The sequence below is a fragment of the Dreissena polymorpha genome, chromosome 10, assembly GCF_020536995.1.
Source record: "Dreissena polymorpha isolate Duluth1 chromosome 10, UMN_Dpol_1.0, whole genome shotgun sequence".
NCBI classification, from domain to species: domain Eukaryota; kingdom Metazoa; phylum Mollusca; class Bivalvia; order Myida; family Dreissenidae; genus Dreissena; species Dreissena polymorpha.
In genome coordinates, this window is record NC_068364.1 from 931,051 (window position 1) to 951,480 (window position 20,430).

The window sequence follows — 20,430 nt, forward strand, 5'->3', positions numbered from 1 at the left end:
AGGGTTGAATGGTATATCGCGCGTAAAGCGTGTACATCGTTATCACTTTATCGCTTGCAAGCATATTCATAATTTAAATTTTGTTGAAGGATCTTTGACATAAATTTTATTCTGCCAAAATGTTTCTTAATCCTTGAAGTCATTATTGTATGCTAGGTTTAGAACAATTATTATAATTAAAAAATGTTTATCTATTCAATCGTGTAAATGCCCTTTAATCTTTTGTCGAGATATATTTATTCAAAAGTGAGTTTAGAAGATCAAAAATCATTCACTGGAACGTTGATTTCTTTTTACCGTGTACGGATCTAATGACAAACTATGAACGCGGGGAAATTGCAATGTATGTTACTCCTTTTGCACATGAATACAAGAACTATCTCTGGTACCATGCTTTTATGTCTTTGCATAGTTTCTACTACGTATTGACACATATTGTAGTAAGTAGTTAATAAACAGTGTTAAACAGACAATATGTGCAGCTGGGGCATTTTTCGTTTATGATCAAATTGAATAGCGATGTTCGCACAAGGCTTCGGTTGGTTGTGATGTGTGTTGTTTCACTTCATGTTCCAAACGTTAATAAATGTTCATGCACGTATTATAGAACCTCTGGGAAAACGGTGCTTAATGTACGTGCGTAAATTTCCCGCTTTTATGGTGTTTTGAATTTAAAACAAATCTCTAAACGAAAATCCAATATACGCGGAAAGTGTTCTCCCTGATTTGCCTGTTCGGCCTGCACAGGCTAATATGGGACTTCACTTTACGCACATCAATAAAGCGCGGATATCCCAGAGCGAGTCTTATCTATGTCCAAGCATATGTTTAATCTGATTTCATGAATCTGATTTCATTTTTTAGTTTGTAAACGAATATAAACGGCGTTTATTGTGTTATTTAAAGAACGTTAATCGATCATTTATAACGCTTTAACGCAAGTGAGCCAGATAATTGTAGATCTTGTTCATATTTGTCACAAAACAGCGAGAATTCTAATCCAATATTTAACATGATCCGATAAATATTTTGGAAACTAACATTTAGAACTACATAAGCCTTACTATGGAAAAACGGGGCGTAATCCATGTGTATAGTGTCGTTCGAGATTAGCAAGAGTTGTCCGCAAAGGCTTACCATGGCCAACACATGCATTAAGCCCTGTTTTGCCAGAGAAAGGTTCATATTTTGCTAAGGTGCAAACAGGATCGGGACCATTTTTACGCTGTGTATTGTGGAGGTAATTTATGCGATAATTTATTAATGTCATGTTATAAGAAATATGTGAATTAACGTGCAGCATTATGGAAGTTGACATGCGTCCAGAAGCATTATTGGATTAATAACTGTCGAAACGCAGTATTGGATAAATAACTTATGGCTATTATTTTTATACGTTACGTTAATATGCAATGTATTTTAAATGGTCAGCGGGTCTTAACTGCATTTGACCATTAACCGAAAGTGAAAGGCTAAACAAGTAGTCTGCTATGTACATGTAGTAGCAGTGTACAGGCGTGTAGGTATGTAAAGCAAAAGTTTACATGACACCCAGAGGTTCCTTCTCTAATATCATTTAGCTGTAGGATAAAGTAAGATGCGCTTCTGGTTCAAGCAAGGGGTACACAATAACAACAATATTTCACAGCTAATGCAAAACAGGTTTTATTTTCTTCAGTAGTGTGGATAACTAATTTCTAATTTGCTACATGATAATAATTATAATAATGATAGTTATATAATACACAGATCAATGTCAAAAAAGTTCTGTACAAACTAAAGTACATGTTGTATTTTGGTTTGATATGACAACATTACAAATAACAGTGACACACTGACACCAGCTCATTTGCATACACGAACTCAGCTCATTTGAATACTTACAGAGCAACGATGAATATACACACAAAATCAATTTGTAATCAAAAAGTAAGTCTTCAAAAACATGCATTAACTCAAAAACAAAAAAAGTCAAACAAAAAAGTCCATCCTAGAATGATTTTGTCAGATTCGCAGAGCACATTTTATTCCAACATACAACATCAAGAACTACAATAAATAGCACTTCCATGTGCATTTCCACAAAAACACAGTTCTGTGCTTTTGTTTCCAATCACTAACATGTTCATATGAGCCCTTAATCTGGGAAAACAGGGTTTAATGCATATGCGTCAAGTGTTGTCCCACATTAGTCTGTACGGTTTTCAAGTGTTGTCCCACATTAGTCAGTATGGTTTGCTCAGGCTAATCAGGGACAACACTTTCAGCCTTAACTGGAGTTTTGCTAAGATGCTTCCTTTAATCGAAAAATACCATAAAAGTTTAAAGTGTTGTCCCTGATAAGCTAGTGCATACTGCGCAGGCTAATCAGGGAAATACTTTAGAAACATAAATTATGCCCAGTTTTCAGAGAAAGAGGCTTGTATATGGGCCGTTTTCTGCGAAAAGGGGTTAAATGAATGTGCGTAGTGTTGTCTCAGATTAGCCTGTGCAGTCTGCACAGGCTAATCAGGGACGACACTTTCCGCTTTTATGATATTTTTCGTTTCAAGAAAGTCTCTTCTTAGCAAAAAACTAGTTAAGGCGGAAAGTGTTGCCTCTGATTAGCCTGTGTGGACTGCACAGGCTAATCTGGGACGACACTTTATGCACATTCGTTAAACCCCCTTTTCACAGAGAGAGGCTCATATTGTTCTGTTCCATTTTGTACACTATCGTCTAGCCTACCTACCATGACTACCTATCGTCTAGCCTACCTACCATGACTACCTATCTAGAATTATGTACACATGAAAGATAAGCAAAATACTGGCTCTATAAGACTAACAACTGGTAACCTTTCAGTTGGCAATACGAAGACGAGGTCTTGATTCTTAATTAAAACTAACATAAACAAATGAAAGAAAAGCTATACGCATAATGCAATTACATGTGATTTTGTGAAATTTTTAGGCATTAAAAACAGGGGTGGGATTGAGAATAAGTCCAAGTAGATTATATTTTTTGTATAATTAGTAATTTTCAATGACTTTTTCATTAATAGTGACCGCATTTGTTTATCTTATTGACCTTACGTTTGAACTGCCCATGGACACAGTTTCATTTTTTAAGGATTAAAAACAATCTACTTCTGAAGTTAATGATACAATTAAACAAACAAGTGTCTATTTTACTTGTAATTAGTTAAAATTAATAATACCAGGTAAATAACAGGTAAACTGCATGTAATGCATTATTGAAAAGAACAGTTTATTCCAAGATTGATGTCTAACTCCAACTTACATAAAAGTGCGTTACCATCCTAAATATCTACTGTGTAAAACAAACACTGACTAGACAATGTTCAGCTTGATATGGTTTGAATGTACAAAAATGGCAAACAATTTTGCCATACCCGAACCCAGTAAATTTTTATCCTAAAACATCACGTGCTGATGCCTTAAGAGCATAAAAACCAGAACTTGCTAAATTTACATCAAGAATCAAAGGATAAGTTGGGCTACACTATGCCAGAAAATGGTTACAATATGCCAGAAAACAATGAAAGAAAGTCAAACTGCTCTGGTTGAGTTGTTACTAAGTTACTAATTTACCACAGGGCTTCAAAGAGTTCATTATTTCAACAGCATCATTTGTGTAAACCTTGCAACTACAAAATGAACAAGGACAACAGGATAACAAACTGATGGCATATTGTGTTCATTCTTAGACAAGGGACAAAATTGTCACAAAACCAGGTTTTCATTGTGAAAAAAAAATCTGATAAAGGGAGAAAACTCAAACTGAACTTTTGAAATGAACAAACAAAATTAACCCCCTTTGTAAGTTTGTTTTAAAAAAAAATCTATTTTTAGTCGTGGCGACCTTGACATTGGAGATATTGACGTGATTCTTTCGTGCGACACACCGTCCCATGATGGTGAACAAATGTGCCAAATGATTTTAAAATCTCACAATGAATGACATATTTATGGCCAGGACAAGCTCATTTATGGCCATTTTTGACCTTTGAACTCAAAGTGTGACCTTGACCTTGGAGATATCGACCTAATTATTTCGCGCGACACACCGTCCAATGATGGTGAACAAACGTGCCAAATGATTTTAAAATCTGACAATAAACGACATAGTTATGGCCCGGACAAGCTTGTTCCGCCCGCCCGCCAGCCAGGCAGCCAGCCAGCCAGCCCGCCCGCATTCGCCAATCTAATAACCAGTTTTTTCCTTCGGAAAACCTGGTTAAAAACTGTTAAAAGAAGCGTGTGATATAAAAGGGGGGGGGGGGGGGGTTGATAAATGGGCAATAACCCAGATTTAATGCATGTGCATAAAGTGTCATCCCAGATAAGCCTTTGAAGCCTGCACAGGCCAATCAGGGACTACACTTTTCCCCTACACTGGATTTGCATTAAGAAAAAATCAATAAAAGTGAAAACATTCGTCCCTGATTAGCCTATGCAGACTGCACAGGCTAATCTGGGATGACATTTCATGCACATTCATTAAGACAAGTTTTTCGAAAACAAGATTCTAAGGGAGACAGGATTCTTTATGATAGTGGAGTGAAGCCAGGCGCTGGTCCAACATGTCACCAGCACAAGCTCCTCCCATTGACCTTCAAATGACCTCAGGTCACAGTTACCATAGCAACTGTGACACTGACCTCCTGGAAAGGTCAAGGGTCGCCAACTGGCTAGATTCCCTTTTCAACGAAACATCAACATACATTCTGAATTCAAATCAATCCATTATTTTCAAGGGCAAGCTAAAAGTTTTGGGGTTTTAAGCAGACATTGGGTCCAACATGTCACCCAATGGTGGAAAAAACAAAGTCATTAAATTAATTGCATAATTACAAAATAATTATAATTTTAAGGACAATGTTTTGTTCTCAAATGCTTAAACAACCAGCAATTAAAGCTGTTGCATCAAGAAAACAACAGATGTATAAAAACAAAAATGTACGTTCACTGAAATCTACATCAATTTTTACTGAGTTTTCAATAAAATAGAGCTAACTGGGAATGAACAATGCAAGGCAATGTGTGTCAAGTGTCTGCCCAGAATAGGGACAGGCACAGGCTAATCAGGGACAACACTTTCCCCAAAGCACAAAGAAGTGGGGGACAGGGGGGGGGGGGGGGGGGGGGGGGGGGAGAGATCTTCGCAACTAAAGATCAACAACTGAACTTCCAAATTTCTAGGTAATTGCCCATATTGGCCATTTGATATACTGGTTCAAGGAAATCGTAACTGAATGTTCTATTATCTTACACATGACTGCTAAACTAAGAAAGGCAGGAAAGCAAATATTGACCCATATTCAGCTTCAGAAATTAACGTTTGATTACCCAGTGTTTTAAAGGCTGTTTAACAACAAAACAATCTGGTGAATAATTAATCTTGTACAATAAAACAATATCATCAATTTTCAAAGTCAAACAAGGTAAAACGTAACAAAACATGTATTATGCAAAATTACAATATATCACAAAAATGGAGCACACACATGATAAGCCGTAAACTGGCTGTAATTTGCTTGAGGACATAAGAAGAGTGGGCAGGGTCAAGAACATTCATGGTGGGAAGGTTATGTGGCTGTATGATTGACCAGCAGTGGCTTATTATATAACTCAAGAATTTAATGCAACTATCTTCAGCCTAATTTGCAAAACCTATACTACATCTATCATGACTATGGAAACACAGAACAGTCTATCGATACATTATCAACATGGCCCAATTTAATTTAATTAGACATGTGTATATGAAGATATAACAGAGAAGCTGAAATTGAATATAGATTTTGATCACCAGAAGGCTTTTCAATAAAACACTACTATCACCTTTTGTTTTGAAAGATCGTGCAGCACGAAGGGTGGAACCGTTATTACTTTTCAACATTTCTGGTCTTATACAATAGTTGCACATTCAGTCCTTCATTTAATTGTTTTGAAGTGCACTTTTTCCTGTTTATACTAACAAATCCAGGCTGACAGGACAGGACCAAAATTCAGAATAGCAAAATGAAACAAGAGATGTGTTCGTCAGCCTCCACAATGCCCCCTATTGCGCCGCTTTGAAATTTTTATTATTTATTTAACCTTCGACCTTAAAGGATGACCTTGACCTTGAACTTCAACCACTCAAAATGTGCAGCTTCATGCGAACGCCGCTTTGATTTTTTTTTTTACTTTGAAGGATGACCTTGACCTTGAACTTCCACCACTCAAAATGTGCAGCTTCATGATAACGCTGCTTTAAAATTATTCTTTCAGACCTTTGACCTTGAAGGATGACCTTGACCTTGAAGGATGACCTTGACGGATGACCTTGACCTTCCACCACTCAAAATGTGCAGCTTCATGAGAACGCCGCTTTTATTTTTTTTAAAGTTTTACCTTTGACCTTGAAGGATGACCTTAACCTTGAACATCCACCACTCAAAATGTGCAGCTTCAGGAGAATGCTGCTTTGATTCTTTTTGACCTTTGACCTTGATGGATAACCTTGACCTTAAACTTCCACACTCAAAATGTGCAGCTTCATGAGATGCACATGCATGCCAAATATCAAGTTGCTATCTTCAATATTGAAAAAGTTATGGCCAATGTTAAAGTTTTCGGACGGACAGACGCCATATATTTGACATTTGACCTTGAAGGATGACCTTGACCTTCACCTTTCACCACTCCAAATGTTTAGCTCCATGAGATACACATGCATGCCAAATCTCAAGTTGCTATCTTCAATAGTAAAAAAGTTATGGCCAATGTTAAAGTTTTTTCGCACAGACGGACAGACTGACATACACACATACTGACTGACGGACAGTTCAACTGCTATTTGCCACCCTACCGGGGGCATAAAAAACACACAATGTGTCAACAGTACTGACTGTACATAGAATTTGATGTATTCAACTGTATGTGCGTAAAACAACAAAATGTATACATTTGATAACCTTAAAATGATTAACATGCTTAATATGTTAACTTATGGATCAACCTGATTAACGCTTACCCAGGCCGAAGGACATACAGACTATAAGTATATTCCAACAATACCCCCTTCTGACGCGGTTAAAAATAATTTCTTTAGAATTTTGAAATTTCAAAAAAGGTTCATTCTTGTTTCCTCTTCTCCTAAAAGTAATCTAATAAATCACCATCACAATAATATTCATACTGTATACACTTCTCATGAATTCAACTAGTAGTCTACACATGATAAAAAATTAAATATTTTGTCATAGATGCCATAATTTAGGTATTGTCGTAGAGGCAAACAAGTAAATAGAAAAGTTAATTTCTTAGATTATTCAAACAGGATAGGGCCATCTTTCAATTTTCATAAAGGGAAGTAACCACTGAGATCAAGATCTTGTCATTGTTCTCCCCCTTTGTTACAAAAAATAACAACAACAGGCATATAATAACAGCAAACTTTAGAAACTTGTGTTTCTGCAACCACATTTGGCTTGGAGACTGGGAATACACTGGTTATTTACTTATTTACATCTATTTACAAGGGCTAGAAATTGAAAATAACACTAAACATGATTATATATTTACAAACACTCCATAACAGTGTACTATTATTTACAATACCTAATCTGATATTCATATTGACATAACATGACCAAGATTAATCTCATAGCATATATTACAATTCAGTAACATTCCCCAAACAACTCACACACATTCTAAGTGTAATAACATCATTCATTGAACAAAATACAAAAAAAAACTGAAGTAATAAGTAGGTTGAGAAAAAAAGACCATGAAAGAGATATGATGAATAAATTAGCAGTCAAGGCACAAAAGGTGGAGAGAGAAATTCAAAAATCACGCACAAAAAATGTACAAATAATCCTAAAAGTTGTCATATCTAGGGCAGGAAACATTATAGTAAACTTGTATGCACTTCAAATAAATACATAAGTACATGTTAAATAACAAACAGTATTATAACAATCCAAATAGCACCAGAAGACGAGTAAAATCGAGGGTACTCATAATAGCAAACTAAACATCCATTGTTTTAAACTTGAATCCGACAAAATCATTCTACTTTTGGGGTTAAAACCTGGTATTTGCAGATACAACAATTGTCTGATCATACCAACATTTATTTGAGTCTCTTTCTGTGAAAACGGGGTTAAATTCATGTGCATAAAGTGTCGTCCCAGATTAATCAGGGACGACACTTTACTCTTTAACTAGATTTTTGCTAAGAAGAGACTTTCAATGAAAAATATAAAAGCGGACAGTGTCGTCCCTAATTAGCCTATGCAGACTGCACAGGCTAATCTGGGACGGCACTTTACACACATGAATTAAACCCTTTTTCACAGAGAAGGGCACATTAAAAAAAAATTACAATTGTACATTGAGCTTGTTTTAAAAAACTAACACAACTAATGTAAGTTTCTTTATATATTAAACAAAACAGTAATCAAACATAATGTGAATAGGTAAAATAATTTATTTCTTCAATTCTGTCCAATATACCATTTGATGAAAACCAATAAAAGCATGGGTTGAAATGCAAATGGGATGAGAGTCAGTGTGTCATGTGGCCAAAAGTTCTGAATAACAACAAAAACAACAACAACAAACTAATTAGCCAATCAGCTTTGACAAAACCTTGGAGAGGAAATGGCATACAACTGACAAGCTATTCATAGCTATGATAAGATCAGATATCTACGTAAAATACACAGACAAACAGAACATCTTCCGTAAAGTGGGCTACAACATTGTTTACAAGTAAATAATCTACGGCATTACCATTATGATTTTCGGGGTGTGGAACATAAATAAATAATTGCCATCAAACTGGCTGACACAAATACAAATGTGTTATATTGCTCTAATAATTAACCAATTTATGCCTAGGGTCTAAAAAAGGCCTTGGCAAACGGCGTAGACCCAGATGAGACGCCGCATGATGCGGCGTCTTATCAGGGTCTACGCTGTTTGCTGCAAGGAATTTCTGTAAGAAATATTCTAAATATAGAAATAAATATACTAGACATCCCTCATTTTGGAAATAAATTGATTCAATTTAGAAGGATGGGAGAGTCCACTAGGCATAAACGGGTTAAGAGACATGGGCTTTGGAAAAGATCTAAAGAGAAGTAGCCCGATGCTATTCCCGTAGTCACTTTCTTTTGAAGTTCAATATATTTTATTGAAAATATCAATACTATCAAAAGTATTAATTTCAAATATCAAACTGTCAAGATATTCCTTGGATTTGAACCATTTTCCAAAATGTGATCAAAATGTTCAGCAATTTAGCATGCCCTTTGTTCAAAAATCCTTTTTTGTTACACTGTTTGTCAAAGTGTAACTTTTTTTATTACGTCTGGATTTGAAAAAAAGATATAGGAGTCAGTGGTGTATCTATTTCCATTAACAGCTAAAAGGGTACTGGAATAAAGCTTTCAATTCTTTATGCTTAAAAAGTGATACAACTTTATTAAGGGAAAAACATGTAAAAGTTGTGTGATCCTTATTCAACATTGATTAACTTCAAACATAGGGACAATAATAATATTGGGTAATACATTTTTGGGAGAATCCACCTCATCAAAACAAAGTTATCAATAATTTTATTGAAAAAATATTCTTAAAATAGTAATTTGATTTTGTCCTTTACGAAGTCATACATTTCCTTACATTAACTGTAAAATGTTCAATAACTTGAATGTTAGGACAGATTAAATATGCAATACAAGTATTCAAACACAGAAAAACTGGATTATCTGGAAATTGAACTAAATGTAGCAAGTTAAATTATTCAAACACTGATCTTAAAGCGTGAATTTTCAACTTAAAGAAAATGGCAAGATATTGTTATTTAAAGCAATTAAACAATCCAATAAATATAAAAAACTATATATGTATCAAAATATTGTCTGACAAAAAATTATTATTATTTGTCACTGAATGTTTGCACTGTAAGTACACTCGTTACAAATGAATCAGTTTGCAGTAATAATATTTGATAAGGATTAACTCAGTACAGATAGGGAGGGTCAAATTTCTTTTGGTGGAGAATTACAGAACAAAATCAAACATCAACTGATCCAGTCAATGTTATGATATATTAACTACATGACTTGTAATGCCATTAATTTAGCAACCAAACAAAACTTTCTTAGTAACTAAATCATTCCATAGCAACCGAAACTACCTCCCTTAGCAACTAAATAATTGCATAGCAACAGGTCTCCCTCAGCTAACAAACGAATCCACGACAGAGCCACATCCTGAATCATAGTATCACATAGAGCTAACCTAGCCAGAATTGCACTTTTAAAATGCTGCCATGGCAACATAAATAATTCTACCATCCACCTTGCTTGCTGAGTTCATGACAACTAGGTTTCCATGACGATAAGTTTCTTATTCTTTCATCATGGAGGTTCTTTTCATTTTTAATGTTTTGCCACACACTGGATGACCATGGTAAACATACATTGTTCAATAAAATAATAAATATCTAATAGATAATTAGCTTCTTTCAGCCACAAAAATGCAAGATTTAAGGCAGTACCGTCCAAAGTTTTAATTATAATTTAAAATACTTGACTCTAAGTTACCAGTCCTGACTATTTTGATAGTTTACTTATAACACGTATAAGTGCTCCATTTTCTTCACGTAATCTTCTGTTGTCCTCTTTCAGTTGTTCCATTTTCTAGAAAACATAAGAACACAATTAAAACATGAGTGAAAGACAGAACACTAAATGTTAACTATGCCATAGCTTTATTTCACTGGCATGTTACTTACAGATCAAACCTGTCAGACATCTGACACACAATTTCATTGTAATTTACCCTGTACTTTTTCGAAGTTTTGGTGCACTGTAAAAAGGTAAAATGTGATTCTTATGAATCTTCTTAACAGCTTTGATCTCACCTAGACAGTCAAGTCCTTTAATTATAACAGAAGACTGCTTTTGTTTTACACAAACTTACAAATATACTCAACAACGGAAAGCATTTTGAGCGAATTAAGATAACCAGACAGTTAGGACATAAATTGTTGAAATAAGCAGATGCACTAAGTCATATTCATTTAAGAATAACAACTGCTTTTGCTAATAATATTTTGGTTAATATAGCAACTCTTATCTCCATGACAACAGTAGACTCTGATGCTCGGTGACTGCCAAGCTTTCTAGGTCATGGGGTTATTATTTAGGTCGTAGTTTAGAGCAATGACAACAGAAGGGTTTTGCATGGCAACATACTTGCAGCAGCAACAACAACAACAACAAATGATTTCAACAACATTAATATGGTGCTTAATCACCACTATGGCATGCAACCTCTATAAAATAGCTTCACCATCTTCTTCAAAAAAGCCACAGCAACAACAGAACAACAAAACCCTCAAACAATCAACAAATGGTTTTCATTCCGCAACTCACATCTTTTTTTTTCTTTTGGGAGATTTAGGGAAAAAACTATACTATTATGGAAAACGTGACATTGTTTTAAGAAAATTACAAAAATATAAAAACTATGGTCCCTAAGATACATTTTCAAACAGGTTTTTAAAAGAGACCTTATTGCGGACTGCACAAGCCTTTTGAGAAAACTGGGTTTAATGCATGCGCGTTAAGTATGGTCCCTGATAATCAGGCACTTGCATTATACCCAGTTTTCTCAGAAAGCTGTCCATATATGTTTACTGGTGCCAAAGCTTTCCTCGACACTAGCAGGTCCTGGCTTTGATCTTCAGTCACCAGCAGGTCCTGTCTTTGATCCTCAGCATTTTCAGCTGGGTTACATTCTACTTGATTGTCAGAACAAAGACAGTACAACTGACTGTTTTAGGGATAACAATAAGCCACAGATATTGCCTTGAAACTGTAAGGCCTTGGATTTGCTGTTCAGAGACTTGGTGATGTTCCCTAAGAGTTACACATTCTTGGTTGTGAGAAGAGACAGTAACAGAAATAGAAGCAGCATGAACAACTGGTATGTGCTGTCAAATAAAAGTGCCATTGGTTTATTTACAATCTTCTATTAATAGCTCACTATTTGACAAAGCAATACTGGTTCCTGCATGGTATCTGAACGTGAGCGTTTGAGTGTGCGGGGAATATTTGCATGTGGGTGGGTTTAGAATTTTTGGATTCTTCCAATCATAAAGAAAAACAAAAAGCCATGCCTAACGTCATGTTTTTTTATATAGTAATCGACTTCTTACACATTTTGTGGTAGTGATTAAAAAGGATTATCAGTATTTAATAAGTGTTAAGCTGATTTTTTAATTTTGTAAACTATGTGAACATGTAAAGGTCCATTAATGGTAAAACAAACTGAAATCTGGACATTCAGATTAAGCGATTCCATGTTGTAAACAAAATGTACACTGACCAACTAACACACAAAGTGACAAATACATTTGGATAAAATAAAATTGAGAATGACCAAAATACAAACTATAAACACTTGTGATTACATCAAATTTGTTTCGGTAATGAAAGCTCTAAATTTTTACTGTATGTTACGTTCATTGTGTCAAGTGACAGCATCATCAGACAGAATTTGTACTATGTGGCAGATCAGGATTTGCATGCTGATGTCAAACATGCAATCTAGTTGAGCCATCCTCTGAGAAAACGGGGTTTAATGCATGTGCATAAAGTGTTGCCCAATATAAGCCTGTGCAGTCCACACAGGCTTATCAAGGACGTCACTTTTTGCTTTTAAGGTATTTTTCATGTTAAGTCTTTTCTTGATGAAAATCCAGTTAAGATGGAAAGTGTTGTCCCTGAGTAGCCTGTGTGAACATGCATTAACCCTTTGCATGCTGGGAAATTTGTCTTCTGCTACAATGTTGTCTGCAGAATTTCTAAAATAAGCATTTTCTTCGATTTTTTTTCAAAGAATACTATCAGAATAGCAAACAGTTTGGATCCTGATGAGACACCACGTTCTGTGGCGTCTCATCTGGATCCAAACTGTTTGCAAAGGCCTTTAAAATTCGGTTCCAGCGCTGAAAGGGCTAAGCCCCATTTTCCATAGCAAGGCTCATTTCCGAGAACAGGAAATGGGACTTATATTCCAGCCAACATATCTGCCCCTTCAAAACGAACATTCCTGGAAAATTGTTCACTGCATTCCGCTGAATGGCATCCAATCCAGACAACATGCCATGAGAAGGCTGTGATCTTCAAGACACTGGGTGAAGAGGATAATGCTGCAAGTCCATTGTAACTCATTCCCAGTTCAAACATTTTAGCGCCAAACATGCAAGATGGAACCGTTGAGCTGTTACAATGACTGATCTGGTACCTTGGACGGTCCTGATATTCATGGCTTAATACCAACTTGACCTTAGACTCAAACTGACTTATACCCCTGCAACACTTTGTTAGGTAGGTTCAAGGGCAAATAAATCAGAAATGTGTGGACAACTGGGAATGAAAAAAATGTTCTGCATACCTTAACTTCAAGGAAATGACATATTTGAAGTTTTTAATGAATCTGTTGAGAAATCTTGAAGTAATTCACTCCACAATTTTGTTATATATAATGCCAACTGACCGATCAACTGTTTGCAACATACCCTCTCTAATCATTTGTTTGCAGAGGTTTAAATATCTACAGTTGACAAGAATGTTCACTCTTTAAGAACAGAACTTAGGTTATTCAATGCATTCAAATATTTTGTTTGCTCACTCCATCTCCCTCCATACTCCTTCCATCATCCCTAATCTGCCAAAAATAACCTTAACGCTGTATACCAAATGGGTCGAATAATTCAAAAATTGAGATATATGCTTTATGCAGCCAGCAACCTTTGCAAACTGCAAATGTCAGCCATTTTAAAATGAAGTTTCCACAAAGCCATAGCTCACATGTCAAATGTAAGACAGTTTTAAATTAACAACATTCCAAAGCTATTGCTTACTTTGTCAAACTGCAAATGTAAAACATTTTCAAATTTAAGATTCATTGATCACTTGGTCAAACTGCAAACAGGAAATGACTCAGATTTCCCCAGTAAAGATATGGAAAAAATTGTACAAGTGCATAAAGTTTTGTCACCGATAAGCCTGAGCAAGCTGCACAGGCTAATCAGGAACAACAAATTTCTGCCTTTATAGATTTCTTGTTCAAAGGCTTCCTCAAGGCAAAAAGCGTTGTTCCTGATTAGTCTGTGAGGACTGCATAGGCTTATCTGGGACGATACTTTATGTAACGTAACAGCCCCGTAATGATGTAAGAAAATAATAGAAATACATTTTTGTATATTTAACCATATAGCATAAATATACTGTTATATAATGTTAATAAAATGTTACATATTTTGTTATATCAGTATTTATCCATATCACATATTGTTTATCCATATAACATAAATATAATGTTATATAATATAACAATATGATAGAAATCTAGTTACAGATAATATTAATAATGTGATAGGAATTTTTAAGTTAAATCTAATTATCATAATTGTATTTCAGAAATTTTCAAGAGATGTTTTAATAATGTAATAAAATGTTTAGTCTATTTACATTACTATTTATAAATAAAATAACTTTTTAAATTATTGATACATCTTATCTCATAATAATAATGGTTCTATAAAGAAGTTATTTGAATGTTGGAAACTTTAATAACATAAGTGAAATTTGGAAATTTAATAATAAATCTTTGTGATGTATTGGCCATGATTATAGAATTTTAAAATTATTATTATTTGTTAATTATAAATAATATAAGAGTATACATAAAATATAACTTTAATTAAGGTTTCTCGAAAGCAAAAACCAGACATACCTTTACATTGATTGTAAAAGTAGACTCGATCAACAATGTGAAAGGTCAAAGATGAGATACTCTGGACGAATGAATATGTTATTCAACGATGTATATTTAACAAGATGTCCAAGTTGATAAAATGGTCAAATGTACTGCAGCGGGAATTCTAATCTTATTAAATTATCTATTACATCCGTTGTGGGAGTAAAATGATTACAATAATATCTTATTATCACCAGAAGTGCAATCTGTGTTAGTGATCAAAAACATCCACGGAAATGTTCACACGAGTCTAATCAGATGTCTACAATGAATATCCGGTAAATGGGTAAACGCGTGAATAATTTGGTCACACCATTTCCGGGGATTGTCATTTGGAACAATACTTTAGCCGTCAGCCAATCAGCAATTAAGAAGTAGTAAGAAAATTCTTTGACCAAGCCAATCAGAAATTAACAAGTATTCAGTAAAACGCTTTGACCAATCAAATATGTTATTACAAATATTATTACTTTATGTTTATGTGTATTTTGATATAAAAGGAGATGTTTTGTGTAGAAATGACACTCTGCGGTTAGATTTGATTGAAATATTGAGATTTATAAATATAATTTTAGAATTGGTGTTAGAAAGTATTTTAATAGAAAAATAAAAGAAATACTTAGATACTATTTAGAGACTTGTCTTGTTTATATTAAATAGATTAAATATTTTTGAAATTCAATTAAGCCACATTTATACGCATGCATTAAACCCATTTTTCTCAGAATGGAGCTCAGCCAATCAATACCATCCCTGCACATGTACCAGACCTCAACCATTGGACAGCTCGGTTCCCATCGTACTGTTACCTATTTAGAAAGCTTGGCTACCACACGAGTCAGAGCCCGATTCTCCTCCTTTAGTTTGGCATTTTCTGCCTTAAGTTTCTCTACTTGCTGTAATATACCATGTATAGGCAATTCCTAGAGTTTTCAATACTTGGTACAATGTGCAATTGGGTTTTATTAAATGATTTTAACAATATATACACTGAAATAGCAATTGACGTAAACTTGATGACTAAATCATATTATCCTAATACCAAAATAAAATATCAAGTAAACAATGTTTTGTTGTAGAGCACTTGGCAAAGTTTTTGTGTTGATAAACTACAGACATGGTATAAAAAACGTTAAGAATATAACTGAGTGTTATATATATTTAAAGAAAGAATGAATTGGAGGCAATAACATTAAAAGTATAAATCATGTTATTCTAAAACACTAAAATGTGGTATCAAAAAGAAGGAACCAAAAGTATGCCAAACGTTAATTGACTTATCAAAATAATAGCATTAAACAACTCGTACTTTATAAAATGGCCTCTGTAACTGCACAATCATATGCTCACACACTCACATTAATAAAATGACATCTTTTTTTTTTTTTAAGTAGATTATCGGCTTAAATTCACAAGTGATAAAAGTTAATAATGCTTTGACGAATGGCACAGACAAGGGTGAAAATATTTATTTCTATGATCAAGTGTAGATAAAAATCAATTATCTACTTAATAATTTACTGAAAATATCACATTTTCTTTTTTTTCATGCTTGTTCACAGTTTGTTTACATTCAAAAAGCGTTTATTTGAAGAATTTTTACCCCCCCCCCCCCCCCACACACACACATACACAAACATAACCAACATCTGCATGATCTCTATATAATGATTACCTTCATTTCTTCTTCCATTTCAGACAGCTTTCGTTCTAATGCCCTCCTCTCCTGCAAAAGAATAGCATGGTCTTGAATAAAGTGATGTCACACACATAGAAGCGTATCGGTTGTAAAAAAAAATTACCTGGGAGAAAAGGTTCCCCCTGAGTATGGCTTCAACCACAATTTCTTGCGCATTTTCCCCAATTGGCATGGTACTGGAACTTTCCCCAATTGGGACAAAAAAGAAATCGCTGGTAAGTCTAAGGCCCCTTCAACCAAGGTCCATAAAGCCAGGGACTCTTGCTCTTCCCTGAAACCCATAAGGCTAAGGTCCCTTACCTTAATGTTTGTAGGGCTTGGACTGCCTCCAAAGGCTAGGACCCATTCCACAGAGGCTTATAAGGCTAGGACCCCTTCCACAGAGGCTTATAAGGCTAGGACCCATTCCACAGAGGCTTATAAGGCTAGGACCCCTTCCACAGAGGCTTATAAGGCTACGACCCCTTTCACAGCGGTTTATAAGGCTAGGACCCCTTCCACAGAGGCTTATAAGGCTAGGACCCCTTCTACAGAGGCTTATAAGGCTACGACCCCTTCCACAGAGGCTTATAAGGCTAGGACCCCTTCCACAGAGGCTTATAAGGCTACGACCCCTTCCACAGAGGTTTATAAGGCTAGGACCACTTCCACAGAGGCATACAAGGCTAGGACTCCTTCCACAGAGGCATGTAAGGCTAGGACCACTTCCACAGAGGCTTATAAGGCTAGGACCCCTTCCACAGAGGTTTATAAGGCTAGGACCCCTTCCACAGAGGCTTATAAGGCTAGGACCACTTCCACAGAGGCTTATAAGGCTAGGACCCCTTCCACAGAGGTTTATAAGGCTAGGACCCATTCCACAGAGGCTTATAAGGCTAGGACCCCTTCCACAGAGGCTTATAAGGCTAGGACCCATTCCACAGAGGCTTATAAGGCTAGGACCCCTTCCACAGAGGCTTATAAGGCTACGACCCCTTTCACAGCGGTTTATAAGGCTAGGACCCCTTCCACAGAGGCTTATAAGGCTAGGACCCCTTCTACAGAGGCTTATAAGGCTAGGACCCCTTCTACAGAGGCTTATAAGGCTACGACCCCTTCCACAGAGGCTTATAAGGCTAGGACCCCTTCCACAGAGGCTTATAAGGCTAGGACCCCTTCCACAGAGGTTTATAAGGCTAGGACCACTTCCACAGAGGCATACAAGGCTAGGACCCCCTCCACATTAGCTTATAGGGAAGGGACTCTTCCCACATAGGTTTATAAGGCTAAGACCACTTCCACATCAGCTTATAAGGCTTGGACCCCTTCCACAGAGGCTTATAAGGCTTGGACCCCTTCCACAGAGGCTTATAAGGCTAGGACCCCTTCCACATAGGTTTATAAGGCTAAGACCACTTCCACATCAGCTTATAAGGCTTGGACCCCTTCCACAGAGGCTTATAAGGCTTGGACCCCTTCCACAGAGGCTTACTACAGAGGCTTATAAGACTAGGACCCCTTCCACAGAGGCTTATAAGGCTAGGACCCCTTCCACACAGGTTTATAAGGCTAGGACCCCTTCCACAGAGGCATATAAGGCTAGGACTCCTTCCACAGAGGTTTATAAGGCTAGGACACCTTCCACAGAGGCATATAAGGCTAGGACCCCTTCCACAGAGGCTTATAAGGCTAGGACCCCTTCCACACAGGTTTATAAGGCTAGGACCCCTTCCACAGAGGCATATAAGGCTAGGACTCCTTTCACAGAGGCTTATAAGGCTAGGACTCCTTCCACAGAGGCATATAAGGCTAGGACACTTTCCACAGAGGCTTATAAGGCTAGGACCCCTTCCACAGAGGCTCATAAGGCTTGGACCCCTTCCACACAGAGGCTTATAAGGCTAGGACCCCTTCCACACAGGTTTATAAGGCTAGGACCCCTTCCACAGAGGCATATAAGGCTAGGACTCCTTCCACAGAGGCATATAAGGCTAGAACACCTTCCACAAAGGTTTATAAGGCTAAGACCCCTTCCACAAAGGTTTATAAGGCTAGGACCCCTTCCACAAAGGTTAATAAGGCTAGGATCCCCTTCCACATTGGCTTATAAAGCTAGGACTCCTTCAATATAGGCATATAAGGCTAGGACCCCTTTAACAGAGGCTTATAAGGCTAGGACCCCTTTAACAGAGGCTTACAAGGCTAGGATCCCCTTCCATATTGGCTAAAAAGGCTAGGACAGGCAAGGACTCCTTCCATATAGGCATATAAGGCTAAGACCCTTTCACAGAGGAATATAAGGCTAGGACCTCTTCATCAGAGGCTTATAAGGCTAGGACCCCTTCCATATAGGTTTATAAGGCCAGCACCCGTTCCACAGTCTCATACAAGGCAAAGACCCCTTTTACAGAGGCATTACAAGGCTAGGACCCATTCCACAGAGGCATATAATGCTAGGACCGCTTCCACAGAGGCATATAAGGCTAGGACCCCTTCAACAGAGGCTTATAAGGCTAGGTCTCTTTCCAGAGAGGCTTATAAGACTAGGACCCTTCCACAGAAGTTTTAAAAGGTTAGGACCCCTTCCACATTGGCTTCTAAGGCTAGGACCCCTTCCACAGAGGCATATAAGGCTTGGACACCATCCAACCCTTCTTTTAAGGATTAAAGGAACAAATACCCTTTTGTGGTTGGTGTCAGCGACCCTTAAAGGACCCCCCTCTCCCATTTGTCATTGGTGTCAGCGACCCGTACATACCCGTTTGTCATTGGTGTCAGCGACCTGTACAAACCCATTTGTCATTGGTGTCAACAACCCGTACATACCCATTTGTCATTGGTGTCAGTGACCCGTACATACCCATTTGTCATTGGTGTCAGCGACCTGTACATACCCATTTGTCATTGGTGTCAACGACCCGTACATACCTGTTTGTCATTGGTGTCAACGACCCGTACATACCCATTTGTCATTGGTGTCAATGACCCATACATACCCGTTTGTGATTGGTGTCAGCGACCCGTAAATACCCATTTGTCATTGGTGTCAACGACCCGTACATACCCGTTTGTCATTGGTGTCAGTGACCCATACATACCCATTTGTCATTGGTGTCAACGACCCGTACATACCCGTTTGTCATTGATGTCAGCGACCCATACATACCCGTTTGTCATTGGTGTCAGTGACCTGTACATACCCGTTTATCGTTGGTATCGGCCACCCGTGAGGCCTCCTGCTTCTTCATCTGTTTCTCAAGCTCCACCTTGGCCTCCCGTAGCTCCTTCTTGCACTGCTCCAGCTCTCGCTGCAACCGCTCCTTGTCTTGCTTCTCATCCTCATACAGCTGTAAATATGCAACATTCAGGGTTTAATTTAAAGTGTTAAGTGTCGTCCCAGATTTGCCTGTGCAGTCCACACAGAGACGATACATTAAAAATGTGGGCTCAAACTTTAAACCTGCATGTGTAACTGACATTGCCAGAATAATGACATCTACACATTTTAAAAATATTTAAGCCAAGTTTCGCCTGTGTAGTTTGCACAGGCTAATCAGGGACGTCATTCCGCTTTTTTTCATGGAATTTTTCATTTATAGGAAGTCTTTTCTACACAAAAATGCTGTCTAGAAGGAAAGTGTCATCTCTGATTAGCCTGTGCAGACCGCAGGTTTGTCATAGACAGCACTTTACACACATGTATCAAGCCCTGTTTTCCCAGAGCAAGGCTCAACTGGGGGCTTAAACTGTTGACAGTTAAGTGTGACTTCTACCTTGTCAGAAAAATGACTTTTGCACATTTATCAAATCAGCCTCCTCCTGGGAAAACTGAGCTTAATGCATGTGAATAGTGTCCTGGGAAAACGGGGCTTAATGCATGTGAATAGTGTCCTGGGAAAACTGGGCTTAATG

The 20,430-nt window shown here is 37.0% G+C and overlaps 1 protein-coding gene across 1 annotated transcript in view; it reads right to left on the reverse strand.

The window, feature by feature from the left end:
* Window positions 1-3,839: 3,839 nt before the first annotated feature.
* LOC127847902 (protein phosphatase 1 regulatory subunit 12A-like) overlaps window positions 3,840-20,430 on the reverse strand; it is a 77,240-nt gene continuing 60,649 nt past the window's right edge. Inside the window, exons 20-22 of the mRNA XM_052380132.1 lie at window positions 19,719-19,865; window positions 16,516-16,566; window positions 3,840-10,708 (exon numbers count right to left, since the gene is read on the reverse strand). Of these exons, the coding sequence (XP_052236092.1) occupies window positions 10,622-10,708; window positions 16,516-16,566; window positions 19,719-19,865 (285 nt within the window). The 3' untranslated portion in view covers window positions 3,840-10,621. The remainder of the gene's footprint in view (window positions 10,709-16,515; window positions 16,567-19,718; window positions 19,866-20,430) is intronic.